The sequence below is a fragment of the Hippocampus zosterae genome, chromosome 13 (genome assembly GCF_025434085.1).
Source record: "Hippocampus zosterae strain Florida chromosome 13, ASM2543408v3, whole genome shotgun sequence".
NCBI lineage: Eukaryota > Metazoa > Chordata > Actinopteri > Syngnathiformes > Syngnathidae > Hippocampus > Hippocampus zosterae.
The window spans coordinates 18,791,083-18,813,093 of NC_067463.1; the positions used below are offsets into that span (position 1 = coordinate 18,791,083).

The 22,011-nt window shown below is 42.2% G+C and overlaps 1 protein-coding gene across 6 annotated transcripts; it reads right to left on the minus strand.

The window, feature by feature from the left end:
* Positions 1 to 376: 376 nt before the first annotated feature.
* LOC127612569 (ETS-related transcription factor Elf-2-like) lies at positions 377 to 20,366 on the minus strand. Of its 6 annotated transcripts, none has more exons than XM_052083274.1 (10): positions 20,008 to 20,366; positions 13,888 to 14,055; positions 13,534 to 13,777; positions 5,957 to 6,070; positions 5,499 to 5,693; positions 4,073 to 4,156; positions 3,805 to 4,000; positions 3,299 to 3,700; positions 2,661 to 2,835; positions 377 to 2,299 (listed from the first exon to the last, which is right to left on the minus strand). In XM_052083274.1, the coding sequence occupies exons 2-10, from the start codon at positions 13,960 to 13,962 to the stop codon at positions 1,721 to 1,723; spliced, it is 2,064 nt and encodes a 687-aa protein (XP_051939234.1). In that variant the 5' UTR covers positions 13,963 to 14,055; positions 20,008 to 20,366; the 3' UTR covers positions 377 to 1,720. The 6 variants fall into 6 exon arrangements, with proteins under 6 accessions (XP_051939234.1, XP_051939238.1, XP_051939236.1 ...); XM_052083278.1 differs by having other exon boundaries at positions 3,805 to 3,997; positions 13,534 to 13,774; positions 20,008 to 20,365; XM_052083276.1 differs by lacking the exon at positions 20,008 to 20,366 and adding an exon at positions 16,237 to 16,857 and having other exon boundaries at positions 13,534 to 13,774.
* Positions 20,367 to 22,011: the final 1,645 nt, after the last annotated feature.

Here is a 22,011-nt window from a genome sequence, read left to right on the forward strand (position 1 = left end):
GCTGTGCAACCAAAAGTTAAGTTAAGGGTACCGTTTCATTTTTGGGTTTTTTGTGGCTTTTTAAAATAATTCTGTTGACCGGCAGCACAGTGGGATAGGCCAGCACACCCGCAACCCTTTGAGGATAAGCGGATAAGAAAATAGATAGATGGATGAATTCTGTCAAACCACGCGTCATATCTTATTCTTATTAGTTAATGTTTATAGAAACATTTTTATTACTACTTTTGATGTAAATGCAGTGGCTAACCACGGTTGGGGAGGGGTATTAACCATTTTGTCCATGTGTGGGTTGAAAAGATACTCAAGCATTAATCCCACCCACACCAAAGCAACAAAACTATTTTTCAACTAAAAAAAAAAACGGTTGAAATGCTTCAGTAAAATCTACTTTAATACACTTTGAAACAAGAGTACAACAAAATAGAATATACTTCAAATGTTGAATATACAAACAGTTCAGTCTGAACACAAAACTTCAGTATTTTCCCCCTTTTTTGTTAAAAAAAATGAAATGTAGGTGTAGGGCCAACGTGACAGGAAAAAAAATATGACCTTTTTTAAGTGACCTCTGGGACTTGAAGACTGACATCACATTCAGGATACTTAACACATCCGCTATCAATTAAAGAATTAGGTTATATACATATTCCCATGGATTTGTTTATCTGAGACGTGGCAGTGTGGACTGGCTCAAAGTCAACCATTAGTTAAGAAAGAAAAAAAGAACCCTCAATGAACGTTCTGCATAACTGAGATCGATGATAGAAAGCACTCAAGGGTTTGTATTTCTGATGATTTCATGACGTTAACTGTACAGTTTGCATGATCTGGTTCGATTGCCACAGCTAAGAACTAGTAAAAAGATAAATCCCTATTTTGCTGACAATTTGCCGCCTCATTATTTCAACTGTCTCAAAATGAAATCAAAACAGACCAGTCATGAGTCGTGAGAAACAAACCAGTGCTTTGATCCCCCCGTGCCAAAAAAAACTCATAGCTCCGCTATTCCGTTAGCAAATGTTCGATCCTCTTGTTTCTGTAATACTGTGCTTGGTACAAGTTATGAAAAGATTTTTAAAAAATAAAAATTAATTCAACTTACAGTTCATATAGTACATTAAGGAGGTCAAAATTAAAACCAAAGGCTGCCCTGTTATTAGCTCTGTAAACTATGTATCGTAGCCATTTACATATATATAGTTCTAAAATACTCCTTTGGGACTCATGTAGCACCACACACACACGTGCAGACATACATTGATTTGCACAGTGCCTGAAGTAGAAATTGCTGGTTGAAACAATCGCACACAAAAACAAAACAGAAAAGCAATCAGGCTTCTACGTGCGTACACTTTTTTTTGAACCAATTAGAGGACATTGGACTTTTGTTCAAATCGCTTGTGTAGTGTTTTGGGTTGATGAGACTTTCTGCTCGTGACGAGTTCCTTGTGAGCGGGCGTAGCGGTAGTGATATGGGTTGGTCCCTTTCAAGTTTGTCTGTTCCTATTTGCATGTTGGGCTCCACCACAGACTTTTCATTTTACAGGCTTGGCTGAAATGCTTCATGCAGCAGAGAGGAGAAAAAAAAAACGGCATTTAAAAGTCTATCAAACTTCTGCTGGTTATCACAAGTGTAATAAAAAAAAAAACAAAGTTTCATGTACAAAGTGATTCACTCGGGTGGGGAAAGGGAGCGTGTGTGAATGACCGGTGGATCTCAACACTCTGGCTCTTCAGTCTTCACCACCTCGGTGGATTCCAGTTTGATTAGCGCATGCGACGGGGCGCCTTTGACAATGCCTTTATTCTGCGGGACAGCGACCGTCACGGGTACCTGCACCGCTTGGACTTGGACACCGGCAGCCTTAAGCTCGTCCCCACTCACCACCAGCTCCGAGCCATTAAAAAGGCCACCGACCACGCGCGGCTGCGGCGAAGCCGAGCCTTCGGCCGTCGCCACTGTGACGGAACCCGCCGGGCTCCCCGACGGCTGTGCCGTCGCAGCAGGCGGTTGTTGTTGCGCTTGAGCAGGCACAGGCACAGACAGCCTCATAACCTGTGCTCCCGAGGTCACACCGACCGGGGCCAGGGTCTGCACCGTGAGTGGGCTTCCTAGGAGGCTGATGCCAGTCGCTGGCGAGCTGACACCGGGCTTGGCGGCGCCCGTGGGGGTCTGCAGCTGACATTGGGCTAATTGGTGAGCTGGGATGGTGATGATCTTGGCCAGCTGGACGGTGATCTTCTCGCCATTCTCTGCTGTGGCTGGGACCATGGTAGGGATGGTCTGGATCACAACCTATGGCCAACAAATGAAATCTGTACCCCAACGAACAAACTGTGGAAAATTGACAGTGAACTCATCTCTGTATAAAGAGTTGTCTCTCTGGAATGCTGCGTTTATTAAAATACTTGTATAATTATCCACTGTTGACATGTTTTGCCTGAACCTATCCACTTCCTGTCAGCCATTTTGGAAATGCCGTTATCACTGCATGTCCAGCAGAAGCAAAGAGCTGGGACTGAACTCCCTATTTTTGAAGACATGCTGTATTAAAGCCTGGGAACTGAACTTATTTGTGGGGGGACAAAAATAATTGCGTCTTATAAAAAGAACCTTCATGAGGTAGGAGAAAATTCCCCAATGGAGGTCAACACACCTTCTGTTGAGAGTTGGCAGCTCCAGCAGTAGCACCAAGAGCAGAAGCGGTGGACATGAGGGTGGTATGCCCAGCTGCCCCCGTCCTGACAGCTGACTGCTGCATGGCAACCGTCGAAATCTTCTGACCCAATGATGTCATCACGACCGGCACCTGCATGGCGACTCGCACCGTCCTGGAAAACATTCATATGGGAGCGGACGGGTTATGCCACAATCGCAAAATTCAGAGAATTTTCAATGTTGGAATTATTTCATGGGAATAAACAAAAAATTTACAAACGTGAAGGCAGATTCTTATTAGGCATTGCAATGAAGTTGAGCAAAAACTATTTCAGCTGACCGGGACTAAAACAAGCAGATTTCATGCAAATTTAATTGAACAATTATGCTACATGCCAAGATGGTTTCTCGAAACTGGACTTTTTTTTTAAAGGACTTTTCCCATTTCACAATTTGAATGGGACTTTGCAAGGACTTTTTTTTGGCATCCATTATTGTCATTTTTTTAACAGGTTAGGAAAGGCAGACGGGTGATATTTAACACAAGACTGATGTTTTTCTTCATCAACACAAAAATGTTTTTGCCAATCAAAACTTTCAACCTCGCAGCATCGTGCCTGCACTCCAGTCACTCACCTGGGCCCGGACGCATTTGAAAGGATAGCCGCCTGTTGAATCTGACTCCCATCTCCCAAGGTGGTCGCCGTCCCCGAGACACTGGCCGCCACGGTCTTGTCGCCCGTGGCGGCAGGGGCGTGTGCCACATTGGCTCTGCTGCCGCCACGCAGGATGTTGGGCTTTCTGAAAGACACCTCGGGGCTCTTCCTGAAGGACAGCTGGGAGCCCTTCAGCACGACGTCTGGCGGCTGCAGCATGCGCTGGTAGGACGCCGTCGTCTCCGAGCGCATCGGCACGTCGGTGACGGACATTTCCGTCTTGTCGTCGTCAATGATCACAAGATTTTTGGGCATTTCTTTAAACTGGTAAACCAGACGCTGGCCTTCGACTTTGGCAAGGATTCCACGCTGGTAGTAGTATCTACAAAAGGACACCGTTTGTGAGGGGGGAAAAAAATGTGTTAACAAAGAGGAGGTGTAGCTCGCATCAAACGGCAGAGGTGGGCAGCAGGGCGACGTCCTCACCTGAGCGCCCGACCCATTGTTTCATAGTTCATATCTGGCTTGTTTTTGTGTTTTCCCCATAGCTTCGATACGGCCTTGGAGTCCACCAGCTTGAAGATGCCCTTCTCCCTCTGTGTCCACTTAATGTACCTTGGACACGTGTTCTTGTCCTGCAGGAGGTCCAAAAGGAACTCCCATAAGTAGATGGTGTTTCCTGCTGGACATCAAGTGAGTCAAATGTTCATCTGGGCCTTGGCCTCATGTCGCTTTGACTGACACGACACAATACCTTTGCCTTCTCTCGACTTCTTCCTGAGCCCGAGATCAACTGAGCCATTCGAATACGACTGATGCGTTTTCAGTTTTCGTCCAGCTACAAAGTAGAAAGAAACAAAGAAATTCAGATGCCCAGTTCCATGTACATCTTAAATGGCACAAACATCTGCGTTTAAAGTCACAAAAAAATGGAACAACTCACACATGCAGCCGTTGTTAACTACACGTGAAAATTCACAAATTCGTGACAACATCGAAGTAAACCACATTTTAACATATCTGGTGTTCGAGTGTTAAACCATGGCAGGATTTGCGAAATATTGGCAACTCCACCCCGCCCTATTTTATTTAATTTTTTAACTTAGCGCACCTGCCTATCCAAAGTTCACTGCACGCCCTTGGAAAGAGACATTTAAGATTTGAAAATGCCAATTGGTGGTTTTTAAACTCTGACAAAGAAGTGGAAAACGACTGAGTCTGTTAGCAAGCCACGGTTAGGTAGACCCCGACAAAGACGTCAGCCGCCAACAAGATGCAAAGAAACAACTTCAGCTTAAATATAACATTCTCTACAGCAAAGTTATTTGCCTGCTCATCATGATTTCTTGACAGAAAGCTCCAGATACAAATTCTGCCAGGCTATCTTTACTTGTGATCACGGTGTTAAATAATATAAATATTAAATGTTACTCTTTAGTTGGCCTGATGTGACTCATTCCTCACCACACAAACTCAGAGCGGTTTAAATGAGGATAACCACTGCATGACTCCACTGGCTGCCGGCTTCTATCTGATTCACTTATTCAGAGATACCAACCCCCGTCATCACTGTCTCTGAAACATGTTCTGGATATTTTGTCAGGAACGCCTCAGCCAAAATAACAAGCATGAAGACTCCCAACAACATTAAAACGTATGCCATTTAGATTTTTCACCTCCTACGTGGCTTCATATTGGCCATTTTTTCGCTGAGAGCAAGGTCTGTGTTGCATCTCTGTTGCTCCTAACACATTAGCCATTTCATCATTGCATTTTTTCTTCTTTATATGTCAGCATCTTCCCACTCCTCAACCAAATTCTTTGCTTCCATTTCTTACTTCTCATACACAAGTGTGCTGTCTCAGGAAGACAAGTTCAAAGTTTTGCTTTTCAAAATATGAAAAATCAGGTACAAAACCTGGATTCTGACACACAAAGTACAATGTGAATCCATTTATTTCAAGGTTGGTCTAACTTGAACAGCGCAGTGTCATTCCAGCCCATGTGATGAGTAAAAGTTGACCATTAGGTGGAGCTATTAGGATACTTTTAGATCACAATCAATAAAATGCTTGTCGTGCACTTGGTTTTTAAGGTAAGATAACACACCTTTCACAGTATTTTCGATAAATTGTTTCACTGCTGTGATTGGTCAAGTGAGCAGAATGTTTTTCATTTACCTCTCCTCTTCCTGACAGGCTCATGGTCGTGTTCCGCCTCTGGCTCCTCTATCAAGTCGCCTATATCTTCGTCGTCATCATCATCATCATCATTGTCGTCTTCATCATCATCATCGCAGCAGCCCTCTGTTGATATCTCCACCTCCGTCCCTGCAATGTCCGGACGCATGGCGGCATGGAGGAACTCTGGTGTTGCTACACATGGAGGCACCAAAGATTTTAGACAGCGGTGGAGGGAAAGCGGAATAAATCTGTGAGAGATTTAAGAGCTGGTGGGTGTGAGTGACCTTATGCTGTTCTTTGGCTTCAAATTTGAGAAAGTATTTGGATGCAAAAGACAGAGGTTTGGCATGATAGCCAAGAGTATTCCAAAATTTCAAACTACTAATTTTGATATAGATGGCAAAAAACGGGATTAGATCCCCCATAACCAGATCGAAATAAAATCGTTAACTTACCTGGACTGCAGTCTTCTCTGATACTGGATGGTGAGTCCATGTGAAGCAGAGCCTCCGCAGCCTCGATGGTCTTGTCAGAGCAGTGCACATTAGTGCCATGGACAGAGGCCTCAACTGGGAAAACAAAAACAAAATCCTATTTGGAAATATTCATGTGTGATCTTACTGCTGAAAAATACAATCAGACTACAATATTTAAGACATCCCATGAATTTATTAAATGGCACCGCCTTCACATCTTAAATCGCCACAAATATGTTTTTGCCCCTTTTGGTCATATTAAATCAATATTTTATGATTAACTGTGGAATGAAAAAAAGATAAGTATACGTAAAATAATGAAGAAAGACATAAGGGACAAGAAATTTAAAGAAGTAGCACGGAATACACAATTTTAAATATTTTTTTTCTTGATTCTTAGGACATACAATTAAGATGAACAATTGTCGAGGGAAATAACATTTGATATGAGCGTGTCTGCCCTGCAGAGAAGAAATCGAGAGCACCTGCTGTTGTCAATCAAAGGCGAGAAACACGAGACCCTGTCACTGTCCACGCTCCATGTTTGGCAATTGCTCTGAAGCAATAGGTATCGCATAAGGCTATCTTTAGATTGACGCCCAGTTCCAAAACACACAAGAACATGATGGGAAATGTCGACAGTATGTCCAAGCACACGGGAAACCTGCTATAAATTAAAACAGGTTTGCCGAAAAGTTTCGAGCCAAAGTTGCCGCACAAATTAATTTAACAAGAAGCTTTACACACTGGAACAGTGGTCGTCAAAAGATGAAAGTAAAGCGAACATCAAGTACCAAGTACAACTTTATTGTCAAATGTGCTGTTTGTATCTTGTGTATCTATTTATTACAATTTCCAACATTTTTGAGCGTATAAGAAATCGGTATATTATAAATTGAAACATTTCTAATAAATTAATTCAAGTCTTCCGAAACGGCGACAGGATTCACCCCGAGTTGGACAAAAAGTAGTGCCGCAAATTACTTCCGTGTTTACAGTCCGAAACCTTTCCCTCCAGTTCTCTTCAAATAAGCGTCCAAATCCCGCTGTCACTCAACAAACACAGCCGCGATAATTGGATAAGGCCTCTGCTATAAATCCACCCACTGTGACGTCAATTGCGTTGGCAATGACGTTCCTCACATCGGCTAAGGCCATTTGCCTGGAGGTGTGTCAATCAAACTATGAACACCTCCTCCTTTCACACAACGCTTCCGCCATCAAAATAGGATTTAAAACGTTGACAAATTTGATTCACGAGACTGTTTTTACTTTCTGAGCAAATATTTGCTTCCATTTTATTCCCCACAAAAGATAACACCAAAACATTTAGTTAAAGCGATCAAAGACTTGAAGCCGCGCTTCACACCGACTAAAGGGAGGAAAGCGAGAGGGAGGCCGCCCCACGCTGCGACCACAAGCTACACAACACGTTCACGGAAACAATAGAAACATTAACATATGCGTCGAAAATAATAAAACACAGTTCCGCGCCTCATGAAACATAGAAGTCTGACTAAATAAGCAAGATCCAATTACTGTGGGACTTAATGGTAAAAAAGGGACATTTACATCGCATTACCGCATCAAATATACTCTTGAACAGTCGTGTGCGGCGAAAAAACAAAACATTATCGGTCCGCAGAGTTGAATGTTTGAATGTGGCTAATTTCAACTCCTGCAACTAAAGCCACATGTCCTTCCAGCCAGACAGCGTGGCAAAGGCGTAGGAAAGACAAGAGTTTCGCACTTCCTGGTTTTCCAGAGCCGCTCCGACACCCATTAATCTCCAACACATTGTTGCTGAAATGGATGGTCATTCATGCAAAACAACCACATTGCAGACTAACTGCGAACCGCGCAAACCGGTGTGCTCTGTGTCCTTTTCTGCCTCCAAACAGGCTTCAACAACTCGAAGGTTAGCAGAGCAGCGCAGGTTGCTACCAAGGTGATCACTTCCTGATAGTCCTCCATTACTCCAGCAGCCTACTCTGCCGAGTGAGCGACCACGGTCTAGGTTAACACGGGGCTTGCATTACAACGCCTCTCCAACTAGGTGAACGGCACACAACAATATATTACCGGCTCTGATGAGTAGATCAAGCTGGTTTGCGTGCCCGTCACGTTGCGAAGTCGCCATGTTTCCCCCTTGCTGAAGATTCACATTGACTTCTCACTGAATTGTACGGGAAGCAACTATCTCAAATCACTCCGCCACCCGTAGGAAATCGTCCAATTCAAATCTCCATGTAACGACCCCATTGATGTATTCTTCCGCGGCCGACACAGGAAATCCTTCCGTTGCCCCCGCTACTTGCGTGAAGATGTCAACTCAAGCTGCAGCGAGGAATCATTTACCCCAATTAAAAACTTCGTAAAAACATTCAGTTTTAAAATCAAATTTTTATGCAAAACAAAAGACACCGTTTCTGTGCGCGGTTTTATATGGCTGCATTTTTGCACACAGACAGCAACTATACTGTACACACATGCACAAATTTTATATATATATATATATATATATATATATATATATATTCACATACATACATACATACATACATACATACATACATACATACATACATACATACATACATACATACATACATACATATCTAGTATCTCTTGTACGAGTTACCTTTTTTACATATGCAGCAGCATTCAAACCATAACCCTCCATAGTTCCAAAGGAAACATCTTTTTTTTTTTGCGATGCACACACACCCCTATGTTGTCATGCAGAGAATCTTTTGATGTGGGCCAATGTCCTTTCTAAATGTATATACCTCTTCCCACAGACACAAAACAGTATGCCATTGAAGGGAATTCAGCTGCTAAGAAGGTAGCTTCAATCCAATTTCAATGTCACATTGTTCAGTAGTCGTCTATGCCACTTTTCCTCAGCCACCTATCCCAGCAGACTTTGTGTGAGAGGCGGGCGGGGATACAAAACAGACTGATCACCAGCCAGTCGCATGGCACATACAGACAAATAATATTCACCCTTATAAACAATTTAGAGTATTTAAGGAACCTAATATGCATGTTTTTGGAATGTGGGAGGAAGCCAAAGTAATTAAGGAAAGCCTATGCACGCACAGGGAGAACATGCAACATTGACACAAAAAGGCCACATGAGATTAGAACACCAAACCTCAAAACTGTGCGGCACTACCCAATCTCGCTAACATTCAGTTGTAAAACCTAAAACATTAAACCAAACAAACGAAAACACCATTCAATGTTCCCAATTTAATTGTTGAACTCTAGATTCCAACTCCAAAATGTAAAATATTCCTGTAGAAATGAGAAAAAAACAATTCAAACTCAAATATAATTTTAAATGTAAAACTTAACAACTGCTTATTCCATAAAGTTAGAGAAAGCTGGAGTCTACCCAAGGTGGCTTAGGATAAGATGGAAAGCACACCATGGGATGATCTCGAGTCAAAAACAAAACTGAGTTTGTCACATGCACACCTTTGGCCAAACACATTTGTAGACTTACAAAGAGGGTTGGGGACTAGAAGAGAACCTACACAAGCTCACAGAGGACATGAAAGCTCCACACAGAAAGGCCCAAACAGAGTGAGACTTCTACAATGATGTGTAGTAATTGCTCCAACTCTTTAAAAGTACGCTGCTAACACCATACATACTCATGACAACCACAATCAGCTTTGTGTGTGTAAAGAATGGTTTAAAAAAATATATTGGGCACCTTGTCCACAAGATGGCAGTGCCTTCCTATGATGATAAACGATGGGCGTAATCAGCTCTAATGTTTCACGTAGGCACTTACTGTGTTTTAAAGTACACTCAGAGGCTATATCCATTATGCAAATGTAATCATGTGTAGTTTCATAACTTTTTTTAAACATCTTTTCATGGGTCAAACAATTTGTTTTTTGGAACTGTAAATTTGCTGTCCCCTCAAAATAAGCCCCCAGAGAGTCATTGATGTCTAAACCACTGGCAACACAAGCGAGTAGACCTCTGAAAGAAAATGTGCTAATGTGGCCCAATTAGACATTTTCCTCCCCGGTATAATGTGACTTGTTACCATTACAAAGTATCAGGGCGATAAAATTGGAGTGTGTTACATTTGGTTCCCACTCCCCTTCTCTTTTTTTTATTGTAAAGTGTCCTTGGGTGTCTTGAAAGGCGCTTGTAAATAAAATGTATTATTATTATTATTATTATTCTCTCACACTCACACACGTTTACCTGACGTTTACTATGGAATCTCATGGCAAAGAACTCTCTGAGGATCTGGAAAAAAAGAATTGTTGCTCTAGATAGAGGTGGTCTATCTTAAAAAAAAGAAGATTGACAACAGCCTGAAATCGAACTGCAGCAGTGTGGAAAAGACCATACAGGTGTGCCAATAACCATAATTTTTTTATAAAGCTTCATCCTTGTTCGGGATGGCATGCCACCAGTGGACAGGTAGGTTCCACTCAGAACAGGCCTCATAAAGGTCGGCCAATCCAGAAGTATTCTTCTGCAAAGAAGTACTGACACCATTGCTGCAGAAGGTGAATTCAAGTGAGGGCCCGGCCTGACAATGATCTATCCATACACTGCACGCTACATTAAATTAATCTCTGCCTCTTTCTAAAAATGATGCACAAGAAAGTCTGCAAAAAGTTTGCTGAAGACAAGCAGACAAAGGAGATGTCTTACTTGCTGAGACCAAGACAAACGGATTTGCTTCATGATTGTGTCGTATGTGTTGGCATATTGTGGCATCATCTAAGTCCGATGTACAAAGACAAGTCTTGCCTCCAGCTGAGCATGTTGGTAGGATCTCATGGCTGGGCACGGTGAGCTACAGATCACCAAGGGTAACCATAAATACTATCATGCCTTTGGAAGACTGAAACGGGGCATGGCACCCTCTCCTTTGAAAGCTCGCCCGAATTGTGGTATTCCAATGTAACAACCCCAAACACATCTCCAGCAAACCCACTGCCTTGCCCAGGAGCTACGGGGAAAGATGATGGATTGGTCAAGCACCATTTGAAGATTTTCACTCAGGGGTATACTCACTTTTGTTGATTGTGGTTTAGACATTCGTGGTTGTGTCTACAGTTACTGTATTTTGAGATTGACAGTAAATGTACTTTGTAATACAGTACAAGAACACCCAACATTGTAGTAAAGTGTCTTGTCTTCAGTGATGGACCCATGACATGACAAAAGAAAACATTTAAGAAAATGGGAGGGTTGGACTCACCTTTGTAAGATCCTATTTAAGATACTGGATGGACAACAACAATTACTTTCAACACAATTCAGGCCGGGGGAAATGACGTTTTGAGTGGTAGAGTTCACATGCTAACAACTGACTATATACAATTTTGAAACTAGGGGCGGAGAGTATTTTCAAGTCACATTGTTTTCACAAAATCAATTTGAAGATTCTCGGCTAAACGTAAAATGACAGCTTTAAACAATTTGCAGCATGCACCACTTTTTTTCGAAGCCATCCAACTGCAGTACACGACAACAGGCTCTCTAATTTGCCAGTCACTGCGTGCTTCAATAAGTGCATTCACACAATCGGAACTGTATGAAACGTGCTGGGCAGCAGCAGCAGTATCAGGAACAGCCTCACTAGTTGAACTATATTTCAAATATCTTCTCAGTAGTGAAGCTTCATTTTTGACCACATAAACAGAGCACTAACTCGCAACAGTTTTTTGGCAGCAAATAATTAAAACGAGCTCTGCATGTGTGCATTCATGTGTGAAGAGAATTTAGACAGGAAGAAGGAGAGAAAAATGACAAAACAGATGAAGTTGAAAAGTATAGCTTTGGGTTTGTTTCTCAGAAATATTATTTGGACATGTTACTTTCTCTACAAAATAACTCATTTGATAAATACAAAAAGTGACAGTTAACAGAGGAGAATGATGACCAAATCTGCAACTATCACACAGTTTGCTTAGGACACATTGTTCAGTTATGTTTATAATAAATTCACTACATTAGCCAGACATCGATACTGCAGTCATACTAAGAAGCATGATGACATGCAAAGATTTACATCCGATAGTATACCTACAAAATGAGTACATTTAGATTCTGTTTCAAAAGGAGTTCAACCAACTGCAGTAGGTTAATGGCTCTGACAGTGGTTTGCTGAAGCCCCAGAGCAGGGGTGCCCATTACGTCAATCGCGATCGCCTAGCTCGTGGACTGGTCCCGAGTCGATCGCCAGGGATGTAGAGGAGAAAAAAAAGCAACTCATTTGTGTGTCTTTGTGCATGTTAGTAATATATTTTTAGTGTTTATGTAAACTGCACCCTAATCACCCTATCCGTCTCATTTTCATAAAAAATATAAAAAATATACAGTATGTATAAATGAAGCAGGTAAATCTTTAAACTATGGTGGCGCGTAACCTGCGTCACCGGAAGTTGTTAGCGCTCGGCAGTCTGCAATTGCAGCTTGTGATCAGAGCTCTTGCGCTATATCTTTTATGATACCATTATTCTCAATGATATCATTATTCTCATTCTGAGTTTGTTTTGTGTACAATTCACTGAGGGCGAGGGCAAAGAATAGGAATCTAGAGGGCAGAGGGAAGCGCTTTCAAACAGTACGCGTGAGCTACGATAGTTAACAGGCCGCAAAAGTGCGTCGCTTGCCTCCGTGTCTGGCTGTTGCTCATCATGGCGCGTGCGTGTGTATGTGCGTAAGCAGTAACAGGTCAATCGCGGGAGGTTGGTTGATCGAAAAGTCGATGTTCGGTCCAAAAACTTTGGGCACCCTTGCCCCAGAGTGTTGGAAATGGCTTTGGAACCTTTTCCAGACTGATGGATTTCAATCACTTTTATTTTAATTTCTTCGGATGGTGGCATGATGCATGTGTTTTTGGGAGATCTTGTAGCCTACTTCACTTTGCCTGACAGATTCCATTTATGTGATTTCTTGATTCAACACATGGTGCTAGGGTGTTGTTGCCTGTGAAATTGAACTCAGCTTTCCCAAAACTGTCGTGAGTCACAGTTACCGGTACTTTATGATTTAAAAAGGCGGTAGAGGAGGGCAATTACTTTTTCCACATAGGGACAAGTAGTTTTGGATTTTTTTGTGCCTTAAGAAATGAAATTAGAATTTAGAAACTGCATTTTGTATTTTTTAGGGTAGTCTCTGCGTGCTATTAAAATTGGTTTGATGAACTGAAATCTTTGAATATGATAAATATGCAAAGAACACAGAATTCAGGAAGGGAGCCAATCCTATTTCACAGCAATGTCGTATGTGTCAGTAATCATGTCCAATAATTTGATGACATCATGCTTGCATTGACGTGATATATCCAACCCGGGCAGTTAAATTGCACTCAAAATGGCAGAGCTCGGGCACGTATCGGGTTTCAGACATCCCATTCACGTAAAAAACAGACATATGTGTTTTTCACAGGAATGAGTGAATTTGTACATTATACCACAACAACATCGGCACTTAAGTGCGAACGGTGTGGCAAGTACTATTTCAGGTGATTTTAAGTTACACTTAATATAGAAGAAATGATGTCTCACCTGCCCCCCTTTCGGACTCCACATCCTGCTCACTGCTCACTTCCTGCATTATGTACGTTTCGTCACCATACACCACCACCTGGGCTGAGTAACCAGGCTCCTCAGATAAAATGGCACCAGGAACCTCCTCCACAACGACTGTTGGGTCGGTCTCAGCTTCTCTTCCATCATCTACCTCTTCGCCGTCACACTCGCCCTCCACTTCGCCCTCCATCTCCAGATCCACATCAAACTCACTGTCCTGCTGGGACATGTAGCAAGCAAGACTGTCAAAAATAATACGCTTAGGAAGACAGTGAGCAAGTTGTTGTTTTGTGTTTCTTTTCTTGTGTCTTTTCAACCAATTCAACCAACCTGCTGTGGGTCCTCCACTGCTGTGACATACTCGACCACTGTCCCACTGTTGTCAACCAGTACCACTGAGGTCATGATTCATGCTCGTGAGTGATTGGCAGTCACAGCCTGTGACTCCCGACAGCACCTCTGCTTGGTGGCTTCCACCGCGGTAGTGAGAGATAGGCCCTGGAAAGGGAAGACAACTTAAACAACATGGATGCAACACAATGAAATGACGAGAAAAATCACGGGAGCTTTTGCGAAACACGTGAATTATCTTGAGTAGGCAAAATAATCCAGTTGCGACATTCTTTGCAGTTCACAACATGCGGGAGTTTCCTTCCTATTGTGTTTCCCAGCAGGAAGTGCCGGTGTGCTATTACAGACCAACTGTACTGGTAGAAAGCATTCCCTAAAAATGACACAGTGGACGGTTGTAAAACAATGCAGGACAACAGTGGTCCACAGGGTCCTAAATTGCGCCATCTTGTGGGCTCACAACAAATGACTCTTGACGGTCCAAATATACAGTCAATATTTATGTTTTCCCTTTCAATAAGACATTGCACCGGTTGATTTTGTTTAGGCAGGAATGATCATTCAATGATAGCGATTTGATGACCGTAACAAAATATCATTACGATATAGTGGTACAGTGATCCCTCGCTATTTCGCGATTTGTTTATCGTGGCTTTGGTGCATCGCAGATTTTTTCATTCATAAAAAAAAATATATAAAAAAAATACTCGTCTCACCCCGCAAAAATCAGTGCTAAGTATTGTTTACTATGCGTGCTAGTGTGTGCCACTCTGCTCAGGCGCAGAAGGTCCACGTGGGGCACGCATGGGCCACGCAAGTGAGTGTATGTGTGTTGCTGAGAGAAAGAGAGAGACAGAGAGAGGATGCTTAAGAGAACAAAAGCAGGTCTCTTTCATCCTTAATTGTCTTAATTGACTAATCATAAACTGTCTGCTGCACTCGGCGGGATCGCTGGCCTGTGTGTGTGTGTGTGTGTGTGTGTGTGTACGTGAGCGCGCTCTGCTCAAGTGCAAAGGCCCACGTGGGGCATTTTTTTAAAATATATAAGTTAATATGTCGCTACTTCGCGGATTTTTGTTTATCGCCTGTGGTTTTGGCGCCCATTATCCGCGTTAAACGAGGGATTACTGTATTGGGAAATATGGTTCACTTTAGAGTACACTGGTGAAAGGACACGTTGATCCTCTCCTCTTTCATCTATAACTGCTTCAAACAACAAAGTGTATGCGGGAAAAGTGATTACGATTGCACGACTGTCTGTGTCTTACGTGTTTTGTTGTGTTATTTTGACTTCAAGATGGCGCCGCGAGAGTGGCTGCCTTTCCAGCAGCTCCTATTTATTTTGTCTTTCTACTTCTTCCTCTCATAACTAATGCTGTGAGGTGGGAATTTCTCCAATATGAGACTATTAAAGTTTTCTTATCTTATCTTATCTTGGCAGTCATGGGTTCCTCAATGCGCTGTCGCTCCCCAGTGCCGGCAGTACTCAGTGGGCCCAAGACACCACATGTCCTTTTGCATACTTGTCTTCAGAAATGTGTTTGTGCGTCATTTTAGAAGTGACTTTCTTCTGAGATGATTCAGATCAAGTTGATCCCGAGTGCGCCCATACAGTGTAATTTCTCACAGGCTGACCCTCAACTCCTTCAACCACTTCAAAGACAACCTCTGGATATGACGCTAAGCATTTTCGCTCCAACTTTGCTTCATGGAACTTATCCTGTTTACCTGCTGTCTTGGCCTCGAGAAATCTGTCAGGGCTGAGGGGTGAGTCGCTTGGCTTTCAGGTCAATATGTGGCTACATTTTACAGTTACTTCTTATTGAAAAAAAGGTTTTTGTCGAGTGGTAGATCCTAACATCCTTTTCATCTGAAATATTAAACTCGCAGAACACAGGTACAAACCAAAACAAACACACGAATAAGAGACCAGTAATTCAGGCTGGACTTGCAGGTTGCATTGATTCAAGTATCATAGAACCTGCTAGACAACTCCCAACAATTGTTCCGACCTCATTTCTCAGCTCAAACAGAATGGTCATATTTTCACAATTCAGTGAGACACTTGCAGTATAGAATAAAAATAGTCATTCCTATATTGTCGTCTTCTTGCTCATTAACATTACAAATTATTATTATTATTATTGCTACGGTATAAGTCCAAAGATGCACTCATCTCTCAGTTCCCTTTATGCTAATATAGAATGACTAAGTTTTGACAATTCTTCAAGAATCCTCTCATTCAAGCCAGCTCCAGTCTGGAGAATCTTGCTCGCAGGACATCAACATGATTCCAAGGAAAACAGAAAGGACATCATATATACTTACAAGACAGACGAGGCATCATGTATACTCTCCCCCCTTCTTCCCAGAGTGTGTCAGACTTTCCAAACCTTCCCATGTCCACCACACATCCTTCCATCTCCTCACTTTGCTAACGCCGTGCGCGTGCAGTTGTGGAAGGAGCAGCTCACAACTAACTCCATGTAGCCCTGCCCTCATCACATGACAGGGGGTGGAACCAACACACACAGTAACAGTCACATGATTTTTTTTTTCTTTTTTTCATACAATAACCCTTTTGTTGCAAGCTACTCGGTCAACTGCCAAAGACACAACGCCCTGCCCTGTGCCCTGCAGTAGAGCCCTCGGCCAATGCTCACAGACGTACAATGATGACACAGCAACCGAATACAAGTGTGACCTCAGCCACTTACCTGATACTGTACAGATACAGAATTTCCCAAAGTAATGTCCCCTTCAAGTCATTTTACAAACTGGACTTTTTTCCAGCACTCTTTATTCTATTCATTCAGCACAATAGATTATTTCTATGTTCAAGTCTAACAAACAGTGTATATATGCTGCTCTCAAAGAGGGACTATAAAACTGCATGACACCAATTTGTAGCATTCCGCTTAACTGTCAATTGACTACGTTTCCTTTATCTCCTATGTGGAAATAAGATCCATCCATCCATTATGTGAACCTTTATCCTGACGAGGGTCGCGGGCATGCTGGAGCATATCCCAGCTGACTTCAGGTGGTAGGGGGTATACACTCGGTACTGGTTGCCAAACAATCACAAAGGGGGGGGATGAATATTCATTTATTGTTTTTAATGAAGCATACTGATGACATACCAGACAAAAAAAAAATAAAAATCAGATTTCATGATAAAACATGATAAGTTTGGCCTCTGCATTCGACAGAACAAAATGAAGCACTTCCTTCCAGTTTCGGTCACTAGCGTAGCTCTGTGTATATAAGTGTGTCTTCTTTTTAAATCTTAAATGTTTTTAAACATGTATTATTTCTTTTTCGGCACTATTGTTTTAAGTATTGTAGAAGAGCGGATGGCAAACTCGTCAAAGTTTCATGTGATGACAGCATTTTAAAAGGTGAAACTTATCACAACAAAGCGTGAAGATTATCACGGAAAAACTTGACAAGTTATCTCGTTATGTGAAAATTATGGTGTTAAAATGTGAAACATCGCATGATTTAACGTGAACAATGATAAGTTTGACTTCCGGTTTAGTCACTAGTCTAAAGTCAAAAGTTCCGGTGTTTAAAAAGATTGAAAGAGTAGTCATTATATACGACTGACCTGAATCAGAAGGAATTGTTTCATTTTGATATGCCGAATGTGGAAGACAAAGTTACCAAGTTTTAATAGAATAACTCATCACATTAACACATGAAAATGTTCACACTACAATGTGAACCTGATCACATTATATCGTGATCACCCCCGCCCCCCGCCCTCCGGCAACAGCAATATGTAACTGTTGTCCTAAAATGAAGTAACTGAATTTTACATAGCAATTAATTTTAAATTGTGTGATTCCAATTAAGACATAGTTGTAAACGGTCTTATTGTATCCAGTGTCAGAGGGAGAAGGCGGATATTTTAGCTGACTTTAGTTAAAAGACAGATACTACACCGTGGAATGGTCGCCAGTCAATCACAGGACATAAATAGTGTATATTTCTTTTCTTTTTTTTTTTTTTACCAATTGTTCCTTTGTAACTAAAGAAGGCGGGTGTTTTGATGACAGACGATACGGTGGGATGAGTGGTTAGCAAATCTTACAATTCTGAATTAGGGGTTTGAATTTGGGTTCTGGCCTCCCCGTGTGGATTTTGCTTGTTGTTTACATGCTTGTGTAGGTTTCCTACTCTGGTTTCCTCTCACATTCCAAACACAAGCTTCTTTGTACAGTAGTGCAAAGGAAAAAAATTCTCAATCCATTGCAATACCCCCCCCCCAATTTATTATAGATACCGAATTGCGAATCGAATGGCCACTGTCATATGCAAGTACCTTTGATCTTACGGTTTTGTAGATAACCCGTGGTTTAACGAGATGGTACAGACTCACAAATCAATAATTCTAGCACAAAAACACATGTCAGAAGTCACCATATATATATATATATATATATATATATATATATATATACATACATACATACACGCTGCAAGAAGGAGAGATACAGACGCTCGTTCCTACCGACTGCTGTCAGGCTGATGAATAAAAAATAAAAATCATAATAATAATAATTAAATGATGTGAAGGAAAATAGTAAATAGTACTGCGATTTATCCATTTTGTGTTCATATTGCATTTAATTGAAAGATGTTTGTTGTTTTTTTCTCTTTCTTCTTTCTACATTCATTCTTGCTGCTGGAGGCTGTAAATTTCCCCAGTGTGGGACGAATAAAGGATATCTTATCTTATATATATATATAACGTTGAAGACAGCAGTTTTACAGTTGTTGAAGTTGGCAAAGAAAGTGATGATACATGTGCTGGTTGGACTTCCACTACAACTAACCCCTACTTAACTAACTATCACTTCTCATTTCATTGAGGAAAGAAACATGAAGTTTACATGGACTTTACTTTTTCAATACAGAGCTGTTGTCATGTTTTTTTTACATTTGTGCTCCATATGGACAAATAAGTCAAGTGCTCATTTGTATCTTCAGGTGTTTTACTGTTGAAAATTTTACGTACAGACAACATAAAATCAATCAAAACATCAAGATTCAGAAGAACCAACAGCAGCTGAGCAGAGGCCTAAATGGCTTAGATGAAAAGTGTAGCATGACATACTGGTTGGGTGAAAGATGAGTCGATCATTTTAATATAAATCAGACAGAGCCTTCACTCACTAGTCCAGTTCTTTTGCACCTCCACACCAGACAAAACCCTTTTTGTCACTCACATTAAAACCCTAACAATCCTTCCAGCAACAAAAAGATGCCAATTCCGACGATGCATATTTACTGATACCGATTTTGCTCTACATACCCAATTTCTATCCCTCTTAGCCTGCTGAGGATCACAGTGGCAGGGCAAGGGAAGGTTCACCGCCGACGTACACTAATCTATTAAATGTTGCAAATCATCTTTAAAAAAAACTGATTATTTCCAGCGACAAGTTGGACAGTAGCCTTACACAAGAATATTATGACACCAAGAGCTGAAGGTGGAACATAACAGGCCACCGTCTTGCATCACCCAAAGATCATAGCATTTGCCATGCTTTAATCTTTCACCTGGAACAAAATAATTTCGGATTTGTTTCTCTGTTAGGTGGGCTTTGCTTGGTGTTGGTCTTCAATTCATTACTTTGGATAGTTGGGGAATGTGACATCATCTCTCTGATTTCAGTGAATAACCAAGGAAAGACTTTAAAGTCGACTACCCGTTTGACCTAGTGGGGCACTGCTTGTCATTTGTCGCAACTAAAGTGGAACATAACGTGAAAGGGTCGTGGTGGGATGATACCGTTGCCCATCAGCGTTCTTAAATGACTGTGCTAAGCAGCTCTAGAACCATTTTTACATACGTACGCTCAAGTTGGCAATCAAAGTGACGCTCAATTGTAAATAGACACAGCAACGTATTGTATCTGTCGTAGAAAAGCAAAACCTGAACATTGATATAAACATGGCTGGCTAACGTTAGCTAGCAATGTTAGCATCCTCCTAGTAACACCGAGCTGTCAAAACACACGCGCGCACACACACACGCACAGATATAAATGACGTGGTTAAAAGTGCAGTGTAATAAGACAGCTCACTTACTGTCAATTTCTCCCTTTTCGTTTCTCTTCTGTGGGTAACGAACTTATTTCCATACAGCGAAACACGTTCAATGATCAGCGTTTGGGATCGCGCTTGCTCAGGTAGTGAGCTGGTGTGTGTTGAGGGGGTGGTTTGTTTGTGGACGAGTCGTAGTCCCGGTTAGCCTTGGCAGTGGTTAGCCAAGAACAAGAGGAAGGGAACAAGCTCCATCTAACACACGGTCAGTGTGAGGAAAAACCGTACCAAACAAATGAGCGATGAATCCGCCTGCGTGATTATTTCCCCCGATGTGGAGCCTCTCCCCTGTTAGTTCATCGACTCGGTTTGTTCGGGCAAATATACACGAGTGACGTCACACCACAAGCTCATCCGACGTTTGCTTGTTTGCTGACAGTGGTGGAAGGAAGTCACAAATTACAAATATTTCGTTACGATCCTTTTTTTTGCGGTAGTTGTACTTGTACTTTACGTTCTGCTCCTTACTTTTTTCAGCTTCCGCGGATGACAACGATACATTGTTAAAAGACATTTACCCCTTGGTTGATATTTTGATTATAAGGCGTGACATGAAACGTGAACAAGATGAGGCATTCATTCATTCATCTTCCGTACCGCTTGATCCTCACTAGGGTCGCGGGGGGTGCTGGAGCCCATCCCAGCCGTCTCCGGGCAGTAGGCGGGGGACACCCTGAATCGGTTGCCAGCCAATCGCAGGGCACACAGAACAACCATCCGCGCTCACACTCACTCCTAGGGACAATTTAGAGCAGTGGTCACCAACATGGTGCCCGCGGGCACCAGGTAGCCCGTGAAGACCACTTGAGTAGCCCGCCAGTGCCTGGACATTGTGATTTGCTAGTAGAAATTATGATTTAAAATGCAAACATTGGCAGTACTGTGAGACATTTCGAAACACGATCAAAGTCTGACAATTTAAATCATCAAGTATTAAAAATAACACATCCTCATATTATTGAAGGTATTTTGGACAAATATGTTATTTCAGACGTGTATCAATTTGGTAGCCCTTCACACAATCGGTACACATGAAGTTGCTCTCACCCTCAAAAATGTTGGTGACACCTGATTTAGAGTGTTCAATCAGCCTGCCACGCATGTTTTTTGGAATGTGGGAGGAAACCGGAGCACCCGGAGAAAACCCACGCAGGCCCGGGGAGAACATGCAAACTCCACACAGGGAGGCCGGAGCTGGAATCGAATCCGGTACCTCTGCACTGTGAAGCCGACGTGCTAACCACTGGACTACCGGGCCACCCACAAGATGAGGCAATAAAAGCAAAATACCGGTACTACCCATATATAGCCATACATATAGACAAGTAGTCGCGATGAGTGTAGCGCGAAATGGGGGGGGGGGGGAATTTGCGTGTCTGTGCATGTTATTAATATTAATAATATTAATAATATGCACATACTGTATATAATGATATTATATTAGTTTTGTGTTAGTGTACATTGCACCCGATGCTTCCGATCAGGTTTACTTTCACTAAAAAGTATTTAAAATATAAAATAAAAAACCAGCTGCGATTGGCAGGCAACCGGTTCAGGGTGTGCCCCGCCTACTGCCCGAAGACGGCTGGGATGGGCTCCAGCACCCTCCGCGACCCAAGTGAGGATTAAGCGGTTCGGAAAATGGATGGATGGATGGTAAAAAAGCAGTTCACCTTTAACCGAGGTGGTGCGTGACCTGAATCACCAGAAGTTGTTAGCGGTCAGCAGTCTGCAATTGCAGCTTGCAAATAGAGCTGCTGCAATATACCATTTTTTGGGGAGGGGGTTGGGTTAAGTCTCCTTAAAAAGATTGTTTCAAATGCAATTCACCGATGGCGCTGGCAAAGAATTGAAATCTGAAGAGCCAGGAGAACCAAATGGCACACGTGAGCCGCGATAGTGATGTTCATGCACTTAAAAGTGCATCACTTGCCCTCGATGGGCATTCAATCAATAGCTTTAGCAGGGAAGCCCAGGCTTTCCTCTCCC

What these genes read in the sequence shown, in the direction of transcription:
- LOC127612569 (XM_052083274.1), bottom strand. Translation starts at nt 13,962, where the DNA reads ATGACCTCAGTGGTACTGGTTGACAACAGTGGGACAGTGGTCGAGTAT. An exon ending in GCCTGTCAGGAAGAGGAGAG is followed by an intron (nt 4,157 to 5,498) that starts GTAAATGAAAAA and finishes TCTACTTTGTAG; the next exon opens with CTGGACGAAAACTGAAAACG. An exon ending in GAAGTCGAGAGAAGGCAAAG is followed by an intron (nt 4,001 to 4,072) that starts GTATTGTGTCGT and finishes CTTGATGTCCAG; the next exon opens with CAGGAAACACCATCTACTTA.